The 23105-nt window shown below is 38.3% G+C and overlaps 3 protein-coding genes across 13 annotated transcripts in view; 2 read left to right on the forward strand and 1 right to left on the reverse strand.

Annotated features, from left to right (window-relative positions):
- The first annotated feature begins 211 nt into the window (after positions 1 to 211).
- On the forward strand, positions 212 to 1650 carry bbln (bublin coiled coil protein). Its single transcript, XM_004074753.5, has 2 exons — positions 212 to 559; positions 982 to 1650. Exons 1-2 carry the CDS (start codon positions 481 to 483, stop codon positions 1254 to 1256), a joined length of 354 nt encoding a protein of 117 aa, XP_004074801.1. The 5' UTR covers positions 212 to 480; the 3' UTR covers positions 1257 to 1650.
- A 1297-nt stretch (positions 1651 to 2947) lies between these two features.
- ciz1a (cdkn1a interacting zinc finger protein 1a) lies at positions 2948 to 9997 on the reverse strand. The gene is made up of 16 exons (XM_004074750.4): positions 9798 to 9997; positions 9115 to 9367; positions 8540 to 8667; positions 8207 to 8406; positions 7830 to 7959; positions 7578 to 7659; positions 5969 to 6060; positions 5788 to 5864; positions 5501 to 5698; positions 5283 to 5413; positions 5074 to 5167; positions 4883 to 4987; positions 4647 to 4778; positions 4478 to 4556; positions 4272 to 4393; positions 2948 to 4193 (listed from the first exon to the last, which is right to left on the reverse strand). The coding sequence occupies exons 2-16, from the start codon at positions 9270 to 9272 to the stop codon at positions 3684 to 3686; spliced, it is 2238 nt and encodes a 745-aa protein (XP_004074798.1). The 5' UTR covers positions 9273 to 9367; positions 9798 to 9997; the 3' UTR covers positions 2948 to 3683.
- A 2447-nt stretch (positions 9998 to 12444) lies between these two features.
- Positions 12445 to 23105, forward strand: part of dnm1a (dynamin 1a) — a 43784-nt gene continuing 33123 nt past the window's right edge. For 10 of the 11 annotated variants that reach the window (XM_011481751.4, XM_011481752.3, XM_078956305.1 and 7 more), the window contains exons 1-4: positions 12486 to 12863; positions 22087 to 22160; positions 22484 to 22633; positions 22780 to 22983. In XM_011481751.4, the coding sequence (XP_011480053.1) occupies positions 12703 to 12863; positions 22087 to 22160; positions 22484 to 22633; positions 22780 to 22983 (589 nt within the window). In that variant the 5' untranslated portion in view covers positions 12486 to 12702. Of the gene's footprint in view, positions 12864 to 22086; positions 22161 to 22483; positions 22634 to 22779; positions 22984 to 23105 lie in introns of all 11 variants that reach the window. The other variant, XM_020707646.3, reaches the window with a different exon arrangement.

The raw sequence follows: 23105 nt of genomic DNA on the forward strand, positions 1-23105 counted from the left end.
ACTCTTGATATATTCTACAAAATTACAACTGTTGTCTACAAAACTAAGATTCTTTATTTTTTACTAACTACTGTAAATACGATATAAATAAGTAAAAATAAAGTCTAAAACCTTTAATAATAAAAACGATGTGCCATCAAATAGAACTGATTTAAAATTATCATTCATTCAGACAATAAATTGGTAGTGAGTCCTCTTACTATGGACTGATAGAACACAATTTATTTCCTGCACTCAATTGGATCTTAAAACAACGTCTGTCGACAACAGATGTCAGGCTTGCCGAGGAGCTGCTGTTAATAACTATTTAAACCAAAAGTCGATCATCTGAAAATAAATTCAAGATAAGTTTGTAATTCTGATGACCCGATGGTTGCAGATCATCGATGCTAGTTGGTTAACAAGCATCTAGCTAGCAAAAGAACAGCAAAGGAGACGTAATCGGTGTGTTAAAGTAATATTGTTCGTGTCTTCGTCATCATGTCTGGACCAAATGGCGATCCAAATATCTCCACTGACAATGGGATTATTGACGACGAGGACGAATTTGGCGATGAGGGTAATGTTTCCGTTCATTGTGATTTGACTAACTGGTTTATTTACACTACAACACCTGTTTTCTGTCGCCTTCTTTTCATTTTTAATTACAAAATTGCCTAAAGTAACTGTTTACCAAAGTGTAGGGTCATCCTCGTACACATTTATCTTGGTTTGACATTGACTTTTAAATGGATTAGCAGGTGGGAAAAAATAGTGCATTCCAATGTAGGTCAAACCTTATTTAAGAATAGAAGAAATAAAACAAAAACTCCCAACTTTATTTAAAATTGCATAAAAATATGAAAAATGTCACAATTTTTTTTTTATATTTTACTGCAGACATCAAAGCTCTGATTTTTATATTTCTCCTCATTCCAGTCTTTGTTGAATCTCCATGTCTTTCATCAGGCGTTAATGTTGGACTGTTGTGCTCCTTCACAGAGTACGCTGCCATAAACTCCATGCTGGACCAGATCAACTCCTACCTGGATGACCTGGAGGACCGGAACGATGCACTTAATGGAAAACTGCACGAACTGCTGGAGTCGAACCGGCAAGCTCGCCTTGAGTTCAGGGCCCAGATTCTTGAGTCTCAAAACCAAGAGGAGCAGTCCATCCAGGGGGGGGACCAATCTGCAGAGCTGTCAGCTTCTCCGTCCAACAAGGAAGAGCAAAATACAAACAAGGGCTCAGAAATTAATGATAAGAGTGCATAGATCTGCTATTTTTAGTGTGGAAAGACAGAGAAGGTGGCTTCAACTCCTAATCTATGCTGAACAAGCTATCTTTAGTCCATAGCAGTCATGTGCTTCAATGGTTTCCCAGATTACATTCCATCTTTTCCTCTTTGGATGATTTATGACACATTGGTAGTGGTTCCTGGTCAGATTTTTACTGACCTGCATCATTTGCTTTGGAAAAAGCTCCCTGCTTTGTAATTATTGTATGCAAATATAAATAACCCAGATGCTTGTGTACTGTTGTCCTGGATTATGTCATTGTGCTGGTCCAGATTGTGCTATTTAGTTTATTTTTGTCTTATTTCGAGTTAATACCCGAATATGAAATATGTTTTTAAGTACAAAAGATCAAAATAAAATGTCAAAAATAGTCAGATGTCTCATTACAGAATATATCTCTAAAAGAACATGAGAACTAACGTTTTCACCTGAATTTATATCATAAATAATTCCCCGGTTGCTCTAAAACTATCTGGTGTTGATAGAAGCCACAGTCATCTTTCTCCTTCACTTCAACACTAACAATTTATTTATTTTGTACTCCAACATGTGCAGGAACTTCATAAAATAGAACCTGTATTTACGGGACAAAATAAGCCTCAAGTGACTAAGAGGACAAGACATGTCAGTGTGTGAATGTGTGAGTGAATGGGTCTGTGAGTGTAAAGCGCTTTGGGCCTTGTAGGTAGAAAAAGCGCTATATAAGTATACACCATATACCATGTAAAAAAAATACACTTTCCTGCCCAATTTCTGTATTTGATTAGTAAGATGACATCTGTTTACATGTTTTCTGATCAGCAATGACTGAACCTCTGAATATAAATGTGTTTTACAGCTGACGGTTGACAATGAACCTTCATGCAGATCCATCTGAGGATCAGAGCTCACCTAAGGCTTTTTCACACACAGACATAGCTCTAGATTAGGGGTCTGCAACTTTCAAAACTTCAATTCTCACTGGCCACAAAGTCCTTGTTCACCCTTTAGATTAAGAAGACACCAATTGGCATTTATATTATGCTTTTACATTTAAATTAACTATTTTTGTCCCCATCAATATAAACAAAGAAAAAACAGCCTCTTTTCTAAATGAGGAAATAGATAACTTTTGACAGCGGTTTACACGACTTCCTTTCAAAATAAAAGACACCCAGCACCATTTAAGACCATCTCAAGGCAGAAAATGTAGTAGTCGGTAGATTAATGTCAGTAAAATCAGCATACCAAATACACCATTTATGGTGCATCTCAGCCAAAAAATTAAGAAATGTAACCAAAATCAAATCACAGCTAATTGACCCTTATTAGATTTTTTTGGACCACTTAAAATCCCTAGAAGGTTTTTTTCAATAACAGAAATTCTCCCTTGTAATCCGGTGAACCTTGAGTATAAATTCTGGTCGTGATTACCGACTTCAATTTAATTTTCTGTTGTAGACGGCACACAAAAATCTGTCCAAATATATGTTACTTTTTAAAAACATTCTACCAGAGGGCCACGATGGAGCGGTGAAGGGTTACATGTGGCTCTGGAGCCTCAGGTTGCAGAACCCTGCTTTATTATAACAGAGGAGAAGATAAGCGATGTGGTGGTGAAGAATTGAAAGGAACTGAACTGAAAATGTATGGTTATGGTGGACCAAAAAAAGCCCAGTTGACTGCAGTTTTGGAGGAAGTTTACATCCTTTAATGTTTGCCTTATGACATGTTGAATCTTCTACAGGTCTGCGGGGGAGAATGTTTGTTTTTTTAATGCAATCATCTGTCAGGGCAGCAGCATCAGAGCTGGGGATGAGAATGGAACTTTCTGGAGCTGCTTTTGCAAAGAATAATGTTTCATAAAAACGCACAACATGATGAACAACACAGCACACCTTCTGCACAACATACAAATGAAGTAAGTGTCTTAAATGGGACTTCATTGGATCTCCTGCAACACTGAGCACTTGAAGAAGTCCACTTATGTCGGCAGTTACTACGACCCCATAATGAGTCTCTACAGCAATCTAACAAGTTTAAATTTGATTGATGCACACAACTGCAACAATCAAATTTCACTTCAAGGACCAAAAACGTTGACTTTTTAAATAAATTTAAATTGATCCAGTTTTAATTACTTAGGTTTGGCCAACACAGTTTTCCAACTGTGAGCTGAAAATACAGACTTTTCCTCAGTAGATAATTTCAGTCTTTATATAAGAACAGTCAGCTTCCCACCAGGGAAACCAATTTAACTTCACAATCAGTTTCAGTATTGCCTCGTTGTGTTCACAACTCTGACCTTCCAGCATAGAGATAATGGTCTGGAAACTCATTTGTCTCAGTTCCATGAAAGCACCTCTCTACAGTCCTCTGTTGTAACAAAACAACGTGGTTTCCAGTCTGCGTTACTTCTTAAAGTCAGCGCCTGTTTGTCGCTCTCCCTGACCTGCGTTTGGGTGCCGTTCTCGCTTTCCCTGTGCCGTTCTTCTTTCCTGGACCAGCAGGAGCTTCGTCCTCGTCGTTTGAATTCTCTGCCGCTGCGGCAGGTTCTGAGTCTGCCTCTTCTGTGCTGCTACGAGGCAAATCGGCTTCGCTCTCTAGAGCTGCAGATGCATAGGGCGTGTTTTCTTCATCTCTGTGCTGCGTGCAGACGGCTTCGTCTGGGCTGCCAGAGCTTAATGTGGAGATGGTCAAGTCCTGTGAGTTAGAGTCAGTTTCTGCTGGCTGCTTCTCCTTCGGCCGGTTAACAGAAATAATAGACTGCAAAGAGTTTAAGTTAGGGGCTACATCTTTTTCAACGGAGAGCAGCTTTTCTTCTGAACAGTCTGTAGAACTCTGTGTTGCTGTCCCGCCACTGTCCGCTGCTGCAGAAGACTTCCTGGAGGATTGACTACCTTCACCTTTCTGAATCACCGACTCTCTGTAGCTCTGAAAATGGAAGCATAACCACACTTCAATGAGCATAAAAGCGTTTGGTCAAACTCCTGAAAGTGGGGGCAAACTCACCCTGAGGTTCTCAAAGTGCTTCAAGGATTTGCAGTGGGTGTGTGCAGCCGACGAGTCAAAGTAGTAAAACTTGTTGCAGAGTTTGCAGATGAACCCTGCGACAGGAACTAAAAAACTAGATCCTGTTGGAGATCAATCATCACAATTAAAAGAAGATACAACGTCTCTTTTAAAGGTAAAAAATGTTGAAGGAAAACGGAACGAACCATAAACTGTGTCAGGATCGTACTGCTCATCCCTCGAAATGTCGTTTAAGGTCACTTCTTTTAGGGATGACCAGTCATCCTATAAAGAAGGTCAAGAATGGAATACATCTTTATCGTGCTCGTGGAAGAATTCAAGATGAACACTGTAAACATCTGAAATGCAGGTCACCTGTGTGTCTCTTTGATTTCCTTCAGTGTCCGTCTCTCCACCCCCCCCACCTTCCTCCTCGTTCTCTAATGAAAATTCGACTGTGTCCAACGCCGTCAGCTTCACCAAGGCGTCGCAGCCTTTTTCCTGCAGCTGTCACGCAACAAAAAAGGAACATCGGTGAGAAAGGACATAGAGGCGAACTTAGACAACAGAATACATTTTCTAGGTCTGATTTAAAAAGACATGACTTATACCTTCTGTTTGTGTCCCTGAGAGTGCAAGTGCTCCAAAAAGTTTTGAGATGTCTTGAATTGTTTCTTGCAGACGATGCAGAATGAGACATTTGTTGCAGTAGCAAGCTGTGGAAAAAACAAGGGTGATCAAATTCAATATGATAAAAAAAAATATATACATATATAAATATATATGAATTTTTGATCATTACTTTGTGCTCCTCTGAGCATCGGTGCTCTGTGGTGCTGCAGGTGAAATGGCTGTGACATGTTGCACACCATCGCTTTGATTCAGACTTTTTATCTCTGCAGAATAAACAACAGAAAAAATATTATCCTCATAAGTCATAAAGTAGACATGGAAAAAAAGGGATGGGGAAAAAACAACAACAACCAAAAACTCAATTTAACCATAACGGACCCATCTTTGTTTGCTCCTTGAAGAGACTCCTGTACTCGTGGCAGCAAAGTAACCAGACAGGCGTTACTCATGTACTGTATCTCCATCATCCTTTGCTGGTGAGAAATGCTGTTCATGTGACTCCTGAAGTTCTGCACACAAAAAAACAAACAGAGAACAGAGAATTAAGACTGAACAGCAACGGTTATAAACTGTTTTTGTGTGTTTATCTGTCTTACTTGCTGGTTGTGGCAGGTGATGCTGCAGAGGTAGCAGTAGAACTTGTTTGAGCCTTCTGCTACAACTTCCTCATCTTCTTCCTGGCTGGCTGGGGAAGCCAAAGAGGTATCTTTGTGGTCTTCTGCTGGTGCATTTACTTTCTGATCCTCCTCGCTCGGCTGACCGGAGGGTGATTTGGCTGACAAACAGCTGAAATCCTGCGGTGAAACCACAGTTCGCACCATTCGTTGTTGTGAGAAGCTTTAAGGAGTTATTGTAATTATGTGAAAATAACAACCTCTCTTACCTGGTTCTCTATTGTGTCCTCCGGTACGTCAGCAGCGTCTGACCCTTTGCTGGAGCCAGAATCTTCCTGTATGCTGCCTGCAAAAAGCAAACATATAGTTTGTCAGATGTGTCTTTGTTATTTTGAAGTGTGTGTTTTAAAGGGGATCTAACTGCATTCATTGTCCAAGCCACTGCTTTACCTTCAGGTGGTATTTCCTCTGTGTTGCTGTTCAACTCCAATTGAGAGGCAGTGGCTGTTTCACCCCCACTTGGTATTTTAGGTTTTTCTGACCTGAGACAAAAAAAAACACAAAGTCAAGTTTTAAGCAGATTTATTTGTTTTTGTTTTTTTAAGTCTTAATAAAATCTCCAATGAAACCGTTAGAGAGTTGCCAAGACATTCAAAGTCTGCAGCAATGATCTGAATAAATATTCTATACATACGTTTCTTTAGAAATTAAAAAAGAATTCTTATTCTAAATCATGATTTGTTTTAGTGGATGTACAAACTGAGCTCTGAATAAATCTGAAATGTAATGGGTTTCATTTTATTGAATAAAGTTGCTAAAGCGCTTCTATGGCAAAAAAATAAAAAATAAAAAAGAAATTTGGGTCGTTACAGCTGCACACAACACAATAGCCCGGTTGTCATGGAGATATGGAAATACCCTGGCTTTGTGCAAATCAACAGAGCACTGGGTCAAGTTTGAAACTTAAAGCACTGGCAAGAAAAAGGAGAGGAATCCATCAATCTGTTCCTCTTCTTAAGTCTAAATGTGAGAATATGAAAGAAGCTAAAGAAAGTATTAAATACAGACTTCCAACAATGAAACTTTGTGTTAAATTGATGTAAAATATTCAGAAGAACACATAGAAACCTCTATATAATCAGGAGACACAACAATACAAAAAGGATATCACTTTTTGGGACATACATTTTATTACTGCAAAATGTCTTGAAATTATAAAATTAAAGTCTCATTGTCCACATTAGATCCATGACAAAGCTGTCAGGTACTGTCAGAAGAGTGCTTAGGAACCATTATTAATTATTCTTTTAAATATTTGTATTCATTATTAAGGACTAGACTACTCGAAGTGTGCATATCATGACCGGATCACATTTTATTGCTGTAAAGCGCCAAAGAATATGACTCTAGTTTGAGCAGGAGGCACACAAAAACAGCTCAGTAAAGTATGCAAGATATTCACAGATTCAGACTTCTGGGCTTAATAACCTTTGACATAAATGTTTTAAAATGATAGCAAGTGTCTCTTGTGTTTTGTCTTAACTCAAACAACGACCTACAAAGGCATTTCAATAGAAAAATGATGGGTTTTTATTTCTTTTCAATGAGAAAAGTGCGCTCTGTGCTGCTGACAGAAACGGAAGCCAAGGGACCGCAGCATCAAGGAAAAGTGATTTAAAAAAGTAATCAAAGACAACCAAAACGAATAAATAGTTACATTAATATGAGCTATTCATGAATAATTACCATGAATCATACTAACGCATGATTTTAGAAGAAAGTCATTTTATAATTTAAAACATTTTACTGGAGCTATGAATCAATTATCACCTATTTTACTAGTTATTAGTTAACAATTTTCTCTAGTTGCACTATTTCTTCACAGACGTGCTCTGATTAAGTGTTAAATGATAAAAGAAAGTTTTTAAAACAATAATCAGGGACAACCTGGATCTCTTTATTAATATGTTCATTTTTTAAACGGGCAGATCCTCAAATTTAAATGACTTGGAATGGGATCCACCAAAAAACACAAAGTATGTTTTCTATGATCACGCACCCTTCTGTCCTCTGCCTCTTCACTAATGGCTCCTTAAACTGCTCCTCTGAGTTCTGCTCCTCCACCGATGCCACAGAACCATCTGTGGGCAGAAGATGTAAGAAGGGCGCAAATGAACAAGTGAAATATCACTCACTTCTTTTTCCTTGAAGTGCTTCAGAAGCATTCTGCAGTGAATCTGTGCTCTTCTCCTCGTCTTTCCATTTAGTGTTGAACATATTTCAGTGCAATGCGGTTGCCTCACAGTGATACCTGCTTGAGACTTGTCAGTAGCTTCACTTGTGCTGCTGGCTGCTGCTGCAGCAGCTGGCTGGTCATCTGTGCTCCCTCCTGCCATCTGTTCACTGTCCCTCTTCCTGTCTGCATAGCGAGCTGCAACATCCTGCACATAAACACAACAGAACTCTAAATATACCCTCAAGAAAGAGACATGCCTTTAAAAGTTGGCTCCAATATCAGCTATCTGATCAATTCTGTTCCAAATTATTATTTCTTTTTCAGATTTCAAAGCCAACTTTGAACTAAAACTAAATTCCCCAATTCTTAATTTGTTGGTTCAACTGATACACCTCAAAGTATAAAAAGTAGTGGCCTAAAAACATATAAAAACACAAAACTGCAGTTATTACTGTGGCAGAGATGACCGAGGCTGAGGTGGTGGGGTTGAAGAAGCGAGTGTGTGGGTGGAAGGGTCGTGCAGCTGGGAAACCCATTATGGGGGACTTGATGGCCATGCCCATGGGAACCGGCCCGAGCAGGGACGACCTGCTTCCCGCGGCGTAGAACTGTCGGAACTGCTGCCCGCCCATGCCAAAACTCCGCATGTTGCCTGGATGAAACAAGGAATGAACCAACACTTCAGTCTTGTTAGTCTGGTAATATTTTGACTCTAATTTCTCAAAAGTAGCTAAAGCGTATGCCTTTTTTACAAAACAAGATAACTGCTTTCTGTAGCACTGTACCCTGCATCTGTTGCATCAGTAGAGCGCCCTGCAGCATTGGATTGGGGGCAATAATGGTTGTCTGGTTTGTCTGGCACAGGTTGACCATTCTTGGAGGAGGGGCGGCCTGAGCTGGAACAGGAATCGCTCTGGACGACAAACAAAAGTCGGATCAAGGACACCTTCAATGAAATCTGCAACCAAAGTCATGTTTAAAAGCAAAACAAGGCGAGTCCTGCAAACCTGCACATGTTTATTATTACACAAATGAGAAATAACAGCACCTTCAGTTGAGTTTTCTTCAAAACGCTGCTGTCGGAACTTTAAAGAACACTTTAAAATATCTGTCAAGACTATTTTTTAAGCAACAATCTAAAGTAAGGCAGTTTGTATAAATGAAAAGGAAATGACAACAACACAAAATGCCACAAATGAGAAACAATTAAAGTTGAAGCTAGAAATGGTATTAGATTTATGCTAAATTAAAACAAGCACACTATTTTATTATCATAAAAAACAAAAATTTAGATTTATCTGAGGAATATTTCATTCCGAGGGCCCCGATTGAATCCCGGGTCTCGAGTAAACAGCCTTACCGCGGCGTCTGGTGGTGATGGGCCACATGGTGTGCCGGGGGTGGCTGCGGTGGTGGAGGAGGAGGAGGTTGCTGTTGGAAAAGTTGGTGTAAATGCCGCAAGTGTTGCTGAAGCTGTTGCTGCTGCTGCTGCTGTTGATGGATGTGTGGGTTGAACATCACGGACTGTGTTATATCATCCGTCAAGTTGCCCCAGAGCTTTCAACCTGACCTGCGAGGAGCCAACGTCTGACACCTGCTACAGCATGAAACCCCTGGAAAAAGTGCGCAAAAACACACAGATATGAGATGGCATGTCTTGTCGGCACAACACCGAAATGTAAACACAGACTTTTATTAGCAGTGCGCACCTCCTGAGACAACAGGTCGCTCTCATATTTCACAAGTAGCTGCGCTAGCAAACATGCTAACCACAATGGGCTAAGCAGTTTATTTTGATTTCTTGCCACCGCAAATATCTAAGAAAAACGCACGTTTAGAGCATCTTTATCGAGAAACTACAGCCTATCTGTTAACCAAAAGAAAAACCACAAAAAACAAACAAATAATTGGGATTCCTACGAAATTTCTCCAGCTTTAATAATTTGACATGAACAAAGCTAATCTGACGCTGTACTGGTTAGCTTAGCATAGCCACAAAGCTTCGTAGATATTCCCAACTCAAAGAAGATTTCCGCACTTTACCTTGAGTTTCCTTTGCGTGTAAAGAGGTAATACTTCAGGGAAAAAGGCAGCAACGCTCATATATTATCCAACCGAAGTCATGCCGCAGAATTTACTCGCCGCGAGAGGTGCGCTGCAACTTGCTAGGAGCAGAAACCCATTCAGCTTCTGCTAGTGAACTCTGTCTCCCCCTAGTGTCCAAGCACCAGAACTAATCTGCATAACAAATATCTTTAAATAATGTGGTATTTTTCAAAAGTGACAGCTGCTTTGTTGCCAAATTACACGCTAAACTTGTTACATTTATTATTTTTTAATCTAAAAAAATAAACTTAGCATAATATGCATCCTAAATCAGAGTCAGTTTTATTGCTCAAGTATGAGTGCACATACGATGACTTTGACTTCAGTGTCTTATAATGTTACTTAAAAGGGCGAAGCAAACAAGGGCAAAACATAAATGGGTGTAAAAAAACAGAAAGAAAAAGATAAATACAACATTTAAGTAGATTTAAAAGTTCTCATGTTTGTGGTTTCACACTATATGTTTGGTCAAGAGTTAATCAGAGCAACAGCTTGGACGCCGTCTTTGTGGCATGTGATTTTGGCGTACAGAGCTCTGAAATGTCAGTCTGACTGATTATGGGACTGAAAGAACTTCAGCTGATTCTCTACAATCACAGATGGCATAAAACCACCTAATTATTTTGCTGTCTTCTGGATCTACTTTTGAATGCTAAGGTTAGGACATCTGGCTTTACTAACTGTGGGCAACTACTTTCTAGTTCACATGGGTATTTAGTGGAAAATGCCTGGGTGTGAGCTGACGTTTCAGAGCTCACACCCCGGACACAATCTAAAAAAATGTGAGGGTGTGAGGGGTCTATTGGGATGTTAACAGCCCGCATCCTAACCCTGGACTGGTTCTGGATAGAGGGAAGGTTGGAACCTATAATCCTTTCCGCAGACCTGATGGTTCTCTGCAGTCTGTCCCTGTTGTGTCTGGTTGTGGATCCAAACCAGACCGTGATGGATCTGGTAAGGACAGACTGGATTATTGCAGAGAAGTAGCAGCTGCTCTTAATGCAGGTTGAACTTCTTAAGTTATTGCAGGAAGTACAACCTCTGCTGGGCCTTCTTCTGGAGTGAGTCAGTGTGGGAGATCCACTTCAGGACCCGTGAGATTATGGACCCCCAGGAACCTGTGTGAGTCTTTTGAGGGGATTGTTCTGTTGAGGATTATACGTAAGTGGAGGGGGTTCTTCCTGAAGTTAACTGTAATCTCTACAGTTTTAAATGGGTTCAGCTCCAAGTGATTCTGACTGCACCAACTGCTCCACTTCTCCTCTGTATGCAGACTCATTGCCATCCTGGATGAGCTCAATGACTGTGGTGTCGTATGCAGAGCCACAAACAGGAACCGTGCTTAGGTCCTCTCAGAGTCGAGGTGGTGCAGGGTGTATTGAAGCTATTGTGACCATGTCATCCCCTGACCCATAGGCAAACTGCAGGGGGTCTAGCAGAGGGTCAGTGATGTTCTTCAGATGGACCAGCACCAGCCGATCTTCATGACCACAGAGCTCAGGGCGACTGGTCTGTAGTAATTTAATGCTGTGACAGGGGACTTCTTGGGAACTGGGATGATGGTAGAGCGTTTGGAGCAAGAAAAGACCACATACATCCGGGTGAAGATGGGAGTGCCTCTGTCCTGCCTGTTGGCTCCCAGCAACTCTTACCAAGAGGCAGGACTGTGGGCTGTTGAAGATCCGGGTGAAGATGGGAGCCAACAGGCAGGACGGAGACACTCTATCAGGTCCTGGAGCCTTCCTGATCTTTTGTTTCTAAGAGTGTTGATGCATGTCTCGTTCAAAGATCCCCAATGCAGGCGAGTTCTTTGGAGTTGGTGGGGAAAGAGAGAGGTGCTGCAGTCCTTTCTAACCTGGAAATTAATTTGTTAAAGTCCCACCCCAGTCATCTTTTGATCTATTTTGTAGCGTTCCCAGTGGTCTTTTAATTATGATTATGCTGTTTTGAGCCAAAATTTAAAAAAACATGTGACGTTTTCTAGGACATAGTTTCTGCGGACCCATCTGTTTGTTTACGTGCTCTCCTAACTCCAACTAGCTTACAGCCCCTCAAAACCCCAACCTAACATTGCCCGTTCAACAAGAAATGGCGAGCAATGTCTCAACTATCCAGCCTCATCCAAGCCAGAAGTCAGCTTGGATGAGGAAAACATAGACGTACACTGCAAAAAGCAGGGACCTACGTCACAGCTACAAGCTATGTTTTTGTCTGCTCCGGAATCACAACAATTTAAATAAAGAAATACTCAAAAATGCCATTTTAATCTTAATTTTCTTCCTGTAGGTCCTCCTTTGTGGAAAAAGTACCCCAAGAACATGTTAGAAACACTAAAAAACCCTTTTTTTGATTGGAGTCGGTCTTTAACTAATGTATTTTTGATTTGTGTTTCAACCACTCAGCAACCCTTTTATTTAAAATCTTTGTGCGTGTGTGTGCAAAACTTGGATTCTAAAGTAAAAAACAAAACAACTTTGACACATCTGTATCCTCTGGCAGAAAAAGTAGTGTTTGTTTTTCATCGTCCCATTTTTGTCTGCTAGAACTACTAGAACCTATAATAATGAGCATTAGAGGGATACAACGTCACCTAACGGTATACTTGGAGTATTGCAAGGATCTCCTGAGGAAATAAACGAGATCATCCTCCTCCCCTGTGGCGCTTGGAGAGGAGTGCGGTAGAGAGTCCTATCTGAGGTGATCTGACAGACCGAGGAAGAAACCGATAAGTAGAAAAAAAAAAAGAAATAATCTAAAGCTGCCCTGCTTTGTGCGCGAGACAGGAAGAGAAGAGACAACATATATACACTCGGAGGAAATTCCTCCCTCTGGCTGCGCAAAGATGGGGAACCGGGGAATGGAGGATTTGATTCCGATGGTGAACCGAATGCAGGATGCCTTCACCGCAATCGGACAAAACGCCAACCTGGACCTGCCGCAGATCGCCGTGGTGGGCGGCCAGAGCGCAGGGAAGAGCTCGGTGCTGGAGAACTTCGTCGGGAAGTAAGCAGCTTTTCCGGGATCCTAAGCGCTCTCTGGTGCATCACGCAAGCTGCCCAGTCTTTATCCTTATGGACAGGTTCAGATGCACCGCAGTAATGGAGTTATAATTGAAACCAGCACGTTTTGTTCTTGGTTTAAAGCTCCAAAGCGCATCTTACATTATTTCCACAGCACGATGGCAGGGAGATTATTTGTGTGGCCTACATAAATCCCCTGGTGAAGTTCAGCTGTTTACCGCCTCATGATGCATTCAGATGTCACAGATCCCTGCTAAAAATGCTTTAAAATATATAGTAGACTTTAGAATTAAAATATTGGGTATTATGACGAATACATAAGTCTGGTTCAAGCACTATTGTAAATCTGCCTTTTAGAGCAGAGAGGAGGAGGATTTACAGTTAAAGCAGATACTGTTTCTGGCTGCTAGTGGGGGTTTTTGTGGCAGGGCTATCATTTTATTGCCCCTTGGCTATGTAAACCTAAAAAAAACCCAACAACACAGGTTTTAGTTGTGCAAGCATACTGCTTTTTTGTGCACCCCAGAAGCTTATTCTTCTTTTTCTTCTGCTGATGATGGTAAAAAAAACAGCGCAGAGGAGGGCAAATCTGATCTGTCATGCTGCAGTCCCTCATGACCTTGTGATGAGAGAATGACCACCTGAGCTGGAAGCTCTTCCAGCTCACCCATCCACCTTGATGTTACTTTACTCAGGCAAAAACATGGGAGCTGTGAAGCATGCCCATTTTAGTTAATTCCAGTGTATTTTATTGTCCGTAGACAGTGATTCAGCAGTATTTTTTGCTCAAGTATGATGGGAGAGAATGTCCACCCTGGCTATAAGCCAACCTAACCCCTCACCCACCCACCTACCCCATGCATGGCTATTGAATGGTAAACGGTTCTTTATCTTTATACGAGCGGATGGGATCCATCTGCACAGTAAGAGGGCAGATGAGATTTGCAACAGATCCCTCAACCTCACAGTTTGACCAAAGTTCGTGTAGTTGCTGATCTCCGTCTTAAGTGTTAAAAGGTGAGGGGTGCCTGCTGTTGACATGTAAACCTTTGTGCCCCCTCCCCCCCCCTTTTTAGTCTTCTACAAACTCTATTGATTTACATATAGCCAGCATCTTCCGGTATCTGTCAGTTGCACAAACATTTTATTCAAATAGTATTCATAATTGCATACAGAGTTCTCTTCTTCTTTTATTTCCCCTTTTTGCTAGCTTTGCTGCTCTTCTTTTTTTTTAAATTACTCTCCCCATAAAGATCTATTAAATACTCAGGGTTTAACAATTCTGTTACTCTCAATAGTGCTGTATTGCTCATTTGTAGTCATAGAAACAGGCTAAGGCTAATTCTGCTTTTCCACCCTGGGAATCCAGGGCTTCAGCTGTTATTCAAGTATTGTAACAAAAGGAATCAAATGGGTTTTTTTTCTGAAAAATGTAGAAAGACCTGCAACTTTCACGAGTTATTATTATTTATTGTCATTAACTATATACTTAATTTAACTATCCTAGATACACCCTTATCGTGACGTCTGTTTTCATTTATTCTTTTGTTCTGCTGTCTTTGTGATGTAACAAATACCTTTAGAAAATAGAAATATTTTGATATGCAGGAAGATGCCCTTGAGTTTTGAATTTTTCCTTTGATTTTACTTAGTAATAAATTGTGAATATTTTAACCACATTTATGATTCTAAGCTAGTTCTATTTATTCAATTCTATTCTTCCAGAGCACATGGCATTTGGTTCGGCAAAGATAATTATTTTTCCCCCTTTATCTTAATAGTTTGAAACAACCATAGCTGTAGAAATTGAGTTAGAATGGGCTTAGACTAAACTTTGCTTAGAGAGGTTTATTGACTTCCCTGTGCTATCACCTTTTTGGTAGGTGCACAACATGGCTACAGGCAAACAAAATTTATGAATATATTCTAAGATATTTTAATTTTTATGCCACTTAATCTAGTCTTGCCTTTGCTCTTTGTGTCACTAATCTTTAATTATTGCATAGCTCAAGTTTGTTTTAAAAAATTATATATTGTTGCAAAAAACACTGCAGCAAAAGCAGCAAGCTGAAAAAGAGTACAACAGCCTTACTATGTTCAACAATCTCATCCTCTGGGCACAGTCCATTGATTTAAATATTTTTTTATAAAGAAAAAAAAAACATCTCGAGGCTTTATATTGGAGCTCAACTACAATGTTTTCAAAACCACCCAGCTTTTACTTCAGACTCCCGTGAGTTTAATTATCTCAGACAGAGCTGGTCTCCAGAGGCAAAAACATGTGAATCCCTGTGAGGACACACCAAAGGTGGATGGGAAATCTATGTTCTTTTATTAAATGCTGCAAATATTTACCTTTAAAATATAACAGAAATCAGCTTAAATTTAGTAGGAAAGAAGTTGGCAGAAATCCAAAACCACACAGAGCTGCCGGAGGTTATAACAACTGTTAAAATTAAGCATTCTGTGAATCAAAGGTGCGGTTATTTTGTGTCCAGACTCAAAGTGAGTTGTCTTTAGAGATTAGGATACTTGAGGCGGACCAAATACACTTATGACACTGTGTGAAAGACTCTTATATAAAATAACCTGACATAGTTGTCTATTTGCTTGTTTTACTGGGACTTAAGTACCCGTTGTTCAGTAGGTGGTCTGTGTTGTGACCTGCTTCTTGATACAAACTTCAGCACCACGGACAGCTCCTTTAAAAAACTGCCCATGAGGAAATCCTTACAATGAAACAAAATCTGAATGTTACGACTTAGGATCACAAGAAAAGAGCAACAATCAATATTTAAAAAAGGTTTAAATGCAGGATAGATCAATAATGACCCATGGATGTCCTGTGATTATTGCAGGAGGTGGGATTTCTGTACTTTATAAAAATCTAGACCTTTAGTGCAGGAGACAAGTGTTAAAATGACAACATAACAAGTTTACTCCTCTTCTGTCGCCATCATTAATCTTACATACCAGGTGTGTTGCATAGCACAAAGAGTGCTGGTACTGTTAAAAGGGGGTTTGCATTAAGTCAATGCACATAGATGCACTGAAACATTCAATCTGCCTAGCCTAAGGAGGGGCAAGTGAATAAGCAAAGGATACAGACAATCCGTTAACAAATCACAATATGAAGAATAATTAAAACTTAACGTAAGACTCTCACACATTTAAAGATTAATTTTCTTGTCTGCTGAGTAATGTTCCTCCTGAGACTTAGTGTAAATGTTCTGGCAGTTGTAAATGGTAAATGCAGTTGATTGATTTTCGGCATTTTCTTTAAAATACAGAAGAAAAGAAAACGTTGATTTCATTTTATTGTCATTTCATCAAATACATTTTTAAATTTATTTATTTGTGATTAATTTATAATCTGAACATGATAAAAGTAATGTTCATATTCATAATAAAGGGTATCTAAGGGGGCATCACTTGTTTGCTATTAAGCATAAAGGTATAAGGTATAATTTGAACACAATTTACTTTAAAAACATCTGTTTAGCTTAACTAAATGTTTGCCCACAAGTTACTGCAAAGTCATTAAAATAACAAATCCAATAAACTTAAAATGTGTCTTTATGTGAACTCAGGCGTTTCAGTGTTAAGTGTTTGCTAATTAAATAATTTACAATTAAGATGACCGACTAAAAAGCTGTGATATTTAAAATAGTTTTAAGTAATTCTTCCTAATAAGAAATGTAGCCTATACATGACCAAAAACCTATGTGCAATGGAACCAACCTAGATGAATGAGAGTCTTCATAGACAAATGACCAAAAAGTAAACTACCTTTATTTTTGTTACCTACTTTTAATACTCTGTATAAAATTACATTTTACCCACATCCTTTTTTAGACTTCTTTTTTTTCTTTCAAGGGAGTTTCAAGTATTTTTTGCAGTGTAATCACATTACTTTTGCTTAAATTGTAGATTAGAATATGTTCCTCAATGTCTAAGCAAAACATTCTCTAAACTTCCAAAGTTTTTTTTAAATTTGTTTTAAACAAATCCAAATATATTACTTTTTAAGATTTTGAGTTTAATAAAAGAAATTAAAAGAAATTATGTGTTATTCTATGAATATTATGAATAAATATGGCTAGAGATAGTATCGTGTTTTATTGATTTTTCTTTATAGACATTGATAAACAGTTTAGTTACCGTAATTCTATAATAGTGGCAACAGATTTTCAATAAAACCCATTTTAACAATTATGAAGTGCTGAATGTAATATTTGCCTGACACCAAAAACAAACTGAAGTTTAGCTCTGGCAAGTAATTAGAGCTTCCTGATGAACATTTCTCAGGATGCCATTGGTATTGTGGGAGTCGTAAAACATCCTTTTCAAAGACTGAGGAGGTGGATAAAACCTTGTTGAGGAGGAGTGAGAAAATGAAGATTAAAAAAAACAGAGAGGGAGCTTTATTTGTTCTGACACTGCTGCAGAGGATTACCACTAATCTCTGTTTGGGCAGTATTTTGCCCTGCAACACATTCTTTCATTGGTTCAGCTCTAATCTCGAGTCTGACCATCCAGTAATTCCAGCTCTCATTGGCTCCGCTATCTGCTGTGGTTTGGTGTTGTTTCATGTTCAGATATGTGTGTTATTGTACATTATTCATCAACAAAGCCCTTTCTGCTGTGTTTGGCCCTTTCACGGAGCACAGTTGCCTGGTTGTGTTTGTTCTACGCTGTCAGGCCTGGTAATGCTGCACACATCACAGTGTTTAGAGGAGGCTCAGACTGTCTGGGGAGCGGAAGTGTGTCGACACACATAGCAGGGCGAGCTTAGCTGCATGCTGACTTTGAGTTTGTAGTAGGGCGGCTGTGCCCAGCAGAAAAAAATTGACAGTCCTAACAGATTAGTAAACAAATAGAAGAAATAGAAAAAGATTGAACTCATCAACACCTCCTTAGTCTGCAGCAAAACTTTAAGCTCTTCAGGGACAAGTGGAAAAACTAGCTGTCAAAAGAAGCACTAGCGTGACTTCAGAGCAAATGCAAATGCACCCTGCCTAAAATGTTTGTTTTGTTCTAACACCACTGACTGATATTAGTCCTTACTGGATGCCTGTAAGCTTGTGTGCATGGGGTAAAAATATGCAAAACAAAGTAACAAAAATCAAGGACAGTAATCTTTCAGGTCCTGTAATGGGAAAACTAATTTAATATCCATTAGTCAAACTAATCTGCTCGTGCTTAGCTGAGGTAACGCTGTGTAAATGCTAAGTGACCTGCATTAGTGAGCACAGTTTCCTCCCACACATTTACATACACTCTTCCCTCCTCTAACACAAAACCATTATTCCATTTCTTTCAGAAATGAATGTAATTAAATTCCCAGAGGTGTTGATTCAAAATTAACCACATTTAGTGAGTAAAATATTCCCTGCTGTTCACTACTTAAAAGCATTTAAGAGATATTTTTACACCATATTTTACGATTAAAGGACAAAACTTACATTTTTCAATGTTAGGACTTCAGTTGGGAATTTAAATTAATTTTGATATTCCTGTAACCGTCAGAAACCGGTTTACTGTCGGGGATTTAAACTAACAGGAAGTGTTTGATAACTGAATATTTGTCCCACTTTGGCAGGCTTAAAAGGTTTTTTGCCTCCAGCCTGTCCTAGATACTTAAAAAAATGTCATCATTACTTTGAGTTAAAAGATCAGTCTTAACGTTTATTATGCTTATTTTGACAAATAAGCATAAAACTACTTTCGATGATGAAACAAAAGTGCCTTTAGGCATATATATCTGTAAAAAATGATTTTTAAACATCTAAACATAAAAATACATCAGTTTAATTTATATATACATTATCATTTTTATTCAAACTTTATTGAAGTCAGGTCCAATGGCCTGATGGCTAAAGCTGTGACACTTTGAAACGATGAGTAAAATGATTAGAGAATGCATTTGTTTTTATACTTTTCAGAAAACATTCTCTTTTGAATTTATTTTGTAGCTAAACAGCTAAATGTTTTCTTGTAAGAAAAGTGTGTCTGTGCCTATTCCCTTTAAGTGGAAAGGCACTGTGGTCCCAGAGTGAGGAAAGTGAGTGAAGAGGAAGAGCTGCAGTTAGGACCATCTGTTCTTTTATTTCAGTACAAAAAAACAAAAACAAAATCCACACATGCCTGACACAGGAAAATTTGCATTCTGGGAAGTACAGATGGATTAGCAGCTCAATGAATAAAATGTATTTGTATTTATTACACATACAAATATCCTCATTGATTGATTTATTGATTTATTTCAAGGATTGTAGTCAAAGCAATAAAGAATTTAGACATATTTTTCAAACTCATTACAGAAATTTTGAAATGCATAGATTAAAAAGACAGAAAATAAAAAAAAACAAAAAAGTCACTTAAATAACATTTTGCTTAATTAAATATAGTGATCATTAACTAAAGTCAAGGAGAGCTTGATTTATTGCTTGAAAATGAGTGGGAAGAAGCAAATTTATATAATCCCACCCCTACTAAGTTAATTTCTTTTACAATTTTACAGTTTTTGTTATCCGGTTCTGATCTGATAGATTCTTTTCAAGTAACAAAATGATTGATTATCTTTGGAAAACATTCATTCGTGATTTCAGTAAACAGTATCAGTAACCAATATGTAATAATCATTAGAACACATTATCACAATAAACCAGTAATTATTGCTACACATTGCAGATCAAGTAAAGAAAATCAATATTTTATTAATTGTAATTTAAACATTTGAGTAATCATTATTGCACATTACAATGTAATACTCATTGATTGTAATTAAAAGAGTTTTAATTATTTCACCACAATCAAGTTTACACATTTTTGGAAATACTTTGGAATTATTCAAACACTTATTGACTTCACTCCTCTTGTCTTCATATTGTGAAATCAGAGTTTCTTTACACCTTTTCTTGAATATTTGAACATTTTTTTTACTTGAAATAACTATTTTAAAACTATTTTTAAAACAGAAAAACACAAAGTTTTCCATCCATGTTTTCATTTTCTTTCGCTCATCTGGGACTGGGTCATGGGGGCAGCAGTCCAGGCAGGGATGTCCAGACGTTCCTCTCCTCGGCCACTTCCTCCAACTTCTCTGGGGGGGGGGTTCCCAGGCCAGCCGAGAGATGTAATCAGTCCAGAGTGTCTCTGGTGTTCCTGGGAAATGCTCTGAACACCTCCCCAGGAAGCCGTCCAGGAGCCATCCAGACCAAATCCAGATTTAAAAGTTTAAAAGACTTAAGAACACTAAAATAAATCAACTTCAACATCAAAAGTGTTGTAAAAGAATACACGTGTCCTGTTGGGACTTTGTTAGTTGGCAGGTTGAATCGTACTTTTCTCTATCAGTGTAACCTCTCAATGGGGCTTAGGTCAAGTCACTTTGCTGGTCAAACAACTAAAGAGATGCTATGGTCCCACAGCCAGGAGTTTGATTTTAAATCTGGCAGTATGAGCAGGTGCCAACTTCTTCTGGATAAGGAAATCAACACGAATGCTTTAAATTAACTTGACAGATGGCTGACTTTGCACCTGATAAAACATAGTGGACCAACAGCAAACAGATGACCCCCCCCCCCCAATCTCTGAGTGAGGACTTCACAGTCAACCTTTAGCAATTTAATTCTGTGCTTCGTTCTATTTTTAGAATGGGATTTTGATTTCCAAAGGAAATACTTGGAAAAATCTATAATCTGAATGGAGAAATTTGGACCATTGAGCTACACGAAACACCTGTGACATCTCTGGTTTAAGAGTGGATTAACACGGGGAGAGTAATCATGGAAGCATGCGTTCTAGATACATCAACCAATGATTTCCTTTGAACTACTGAGTGATCCACTTGTACAAGTCTCCCTAAGATTTTGAATGGGCTTTGTTTCCCCTCAAAGCTGCATTTATCTATTTTGATCCTTTTTTGTATTTTTATGTGCTTAGATACTGCTGTGAACAGCCTGTTTTTTCAGGGTTAACAACCATTGTCTACCTCCATCCTAATTAAATGATATATTATAAAAATCACATTATGTAATTATTAAATAGACAAATATGGGGTACCGCTATGTTTGTTGGATGACCTAACATGTCAGATGTTAAAATAAAGTCTAAATAAACATAAATAAATAGGAAAGCATTCAAAACATAAAAAACGATTTCTTTGTTAAAGGCACATTGAAACAACATCTGATTTTTTTTTTGCCTAAAACCCAAAGAACGTTTGTTCTGAAACAAAAATGTAATGTATATTTATTAATTCTTAAAGTTGACAAAATTGACACTCTGTAAACTTTTCTAGTAATTAGCTAGACCAGAAAAACAAGATATGAATGGTAGCGCTAACCAGTGTGCTATTCACATTTTATTGTTGTTTTTGTAAGAATGAAAAACCAATATGTATCACATAGATGACAACCTTTACCTGTGATTCAACCAGCTTCAGCATTCTGATAAATAATATTTGCAAAATGCTGAACTGATCCTTTAAAATGAAGCAGGATGTACTTTATGTGATTTTACAACAGAAATTGTTCAGAAAAATGAATAAAAATATAAATTTCACTTATTTTTTCATAATTTGTTTTTCTAGTTATTAGGTATTATTTTCAACATCATTTTCAACATCTTAAGACCCAAACTCTTGTTTGATATACCTTATTATTTCTCTTTGACAGGGTCTCAGTTAAGCAGAATTAACTAGCATGGTAATAAAACCCAAAATGTGATGTCCACGCAGGTGGACACCCGGCCCTACGAGGTTAAGAATCCCACAACTCATATTTCTGCTTTTGGAATTTAAATTAAATTAGATTAATAGCTAACTTTCAGTAAGCTATTAAAATAATGATTAAAAATGTTAATAAAATGATAGTGTAATACTTAGTCTAACAAAAAATAAATAAAAATAAATTTTCATCTGTCAAATGTGGTCGTGGGTTGCATCATTTTAATTTAAACTGGTAAGCTTTCATATGTTTTACTTCTTGATACTTTTTTGTGCCTTTCCACATTAATTGCTCTTCATACAATTTTTTGTGTGGAATTTAAATAGAATTTAAGCACTACTAATTAACTAAAACCCCAAATTTAATGAAAAACAACTTTTTAATTCACAGGAATAATGCTCAGGTTTTCAGGGGGAGTTTACTTTTTTTCATCTACGGCTAATTGTTTTTCATCTGATAATCTGTGTGTTACAGGGATTTCCTTCCCCGTGGGTCTGGCATCGTGACTCGTCGCCCTTTGGTTCTGCAGCTGATGAACAGCCCCACAGGTGCATATGTTTTTGATGGAACTCAATTTCTTTTTGTCTTCTTTTTTTTTACATCAAACATAAAAATGGACAAAATTACAAACTTGTAAAGTTAGTTTCTGGTCATATTAAAGTTATTATACATCAGTTGATTAGTTAATTTAGATAAAAATAGATATCAAATGTAGGGTTTTCTTAACACAGTTTTAATAATGCGCGTGTTGTGCATGCTTAGTTGTAATTATGTTTAGTAAAGCTTGATTTTTTAAAATCAGAAAATCAATCCACTTGCCAAATATTTACCATTTAATTGCTGGTAAATTTCTCTTTTTTCTCACATCCAGAACATGCTGAATTTCTGCACTGCAAGGGCAAAAAATTCACAGACTTTGATGAAGTCCGGCAGGAGATTGAGGCTGAGACTGACCGCGTCACAGGAGCCAACAAGGGCATCTCCCCAGTTCCAATTAACCTGCGAGTCTATTCACCTCATGGTGCGTCAATTACCACTTCACTCACACCTTCTTGGTTTTGACATTTTTCATACTTTGATTTGGCTGAATCAATGATGTGATCATGAGTTTTTATGAGGGATTGTATTATTGCTCCCCTGCTTTTTTTTTTTTTTTTGTGCTGACAGTGTTGAACCTGACGCTGGTGGACCTGCCGGGAATGACCAAGGTGCCTGTGGGCGATCAGCCCGCAGACATCGAGGCCCAGATCAGGGACATGCTGTTGCAGTTTGTCACCAAGGAGAATTGTCTGATGTTGGCCGTGTCCCCGGCTAACTCGGATCTAGCCAACTCTGATGCTTTAAAGATTGCCAAAGAGGTCGACCCTCAGGGTGAGTGGATGCAGGCATCCCCTTGTTCTGTAGTGTTTTTTTGTGTTATGCTCCACACTTATTTCATAAAAGATTTTGAAATTTGGCACAAGTTTACAAAATTATTTCAAAATTTTATTTTT

This window comes from Oryzias latipes, chromosome 12, assembly GCF_053564925.1.
Source record: "Oryzias latipes strain Hd-rR chromosome 12, Olatipes_Hd-rR_3.1".
In the NCBI taxonomy this organism is placed as follows: Eukaryota; Metazoa; Chordata; class Actinopteri; order Beloniformes; family Adrianichthyidae; genus Oryzias; species Oryzias latipes.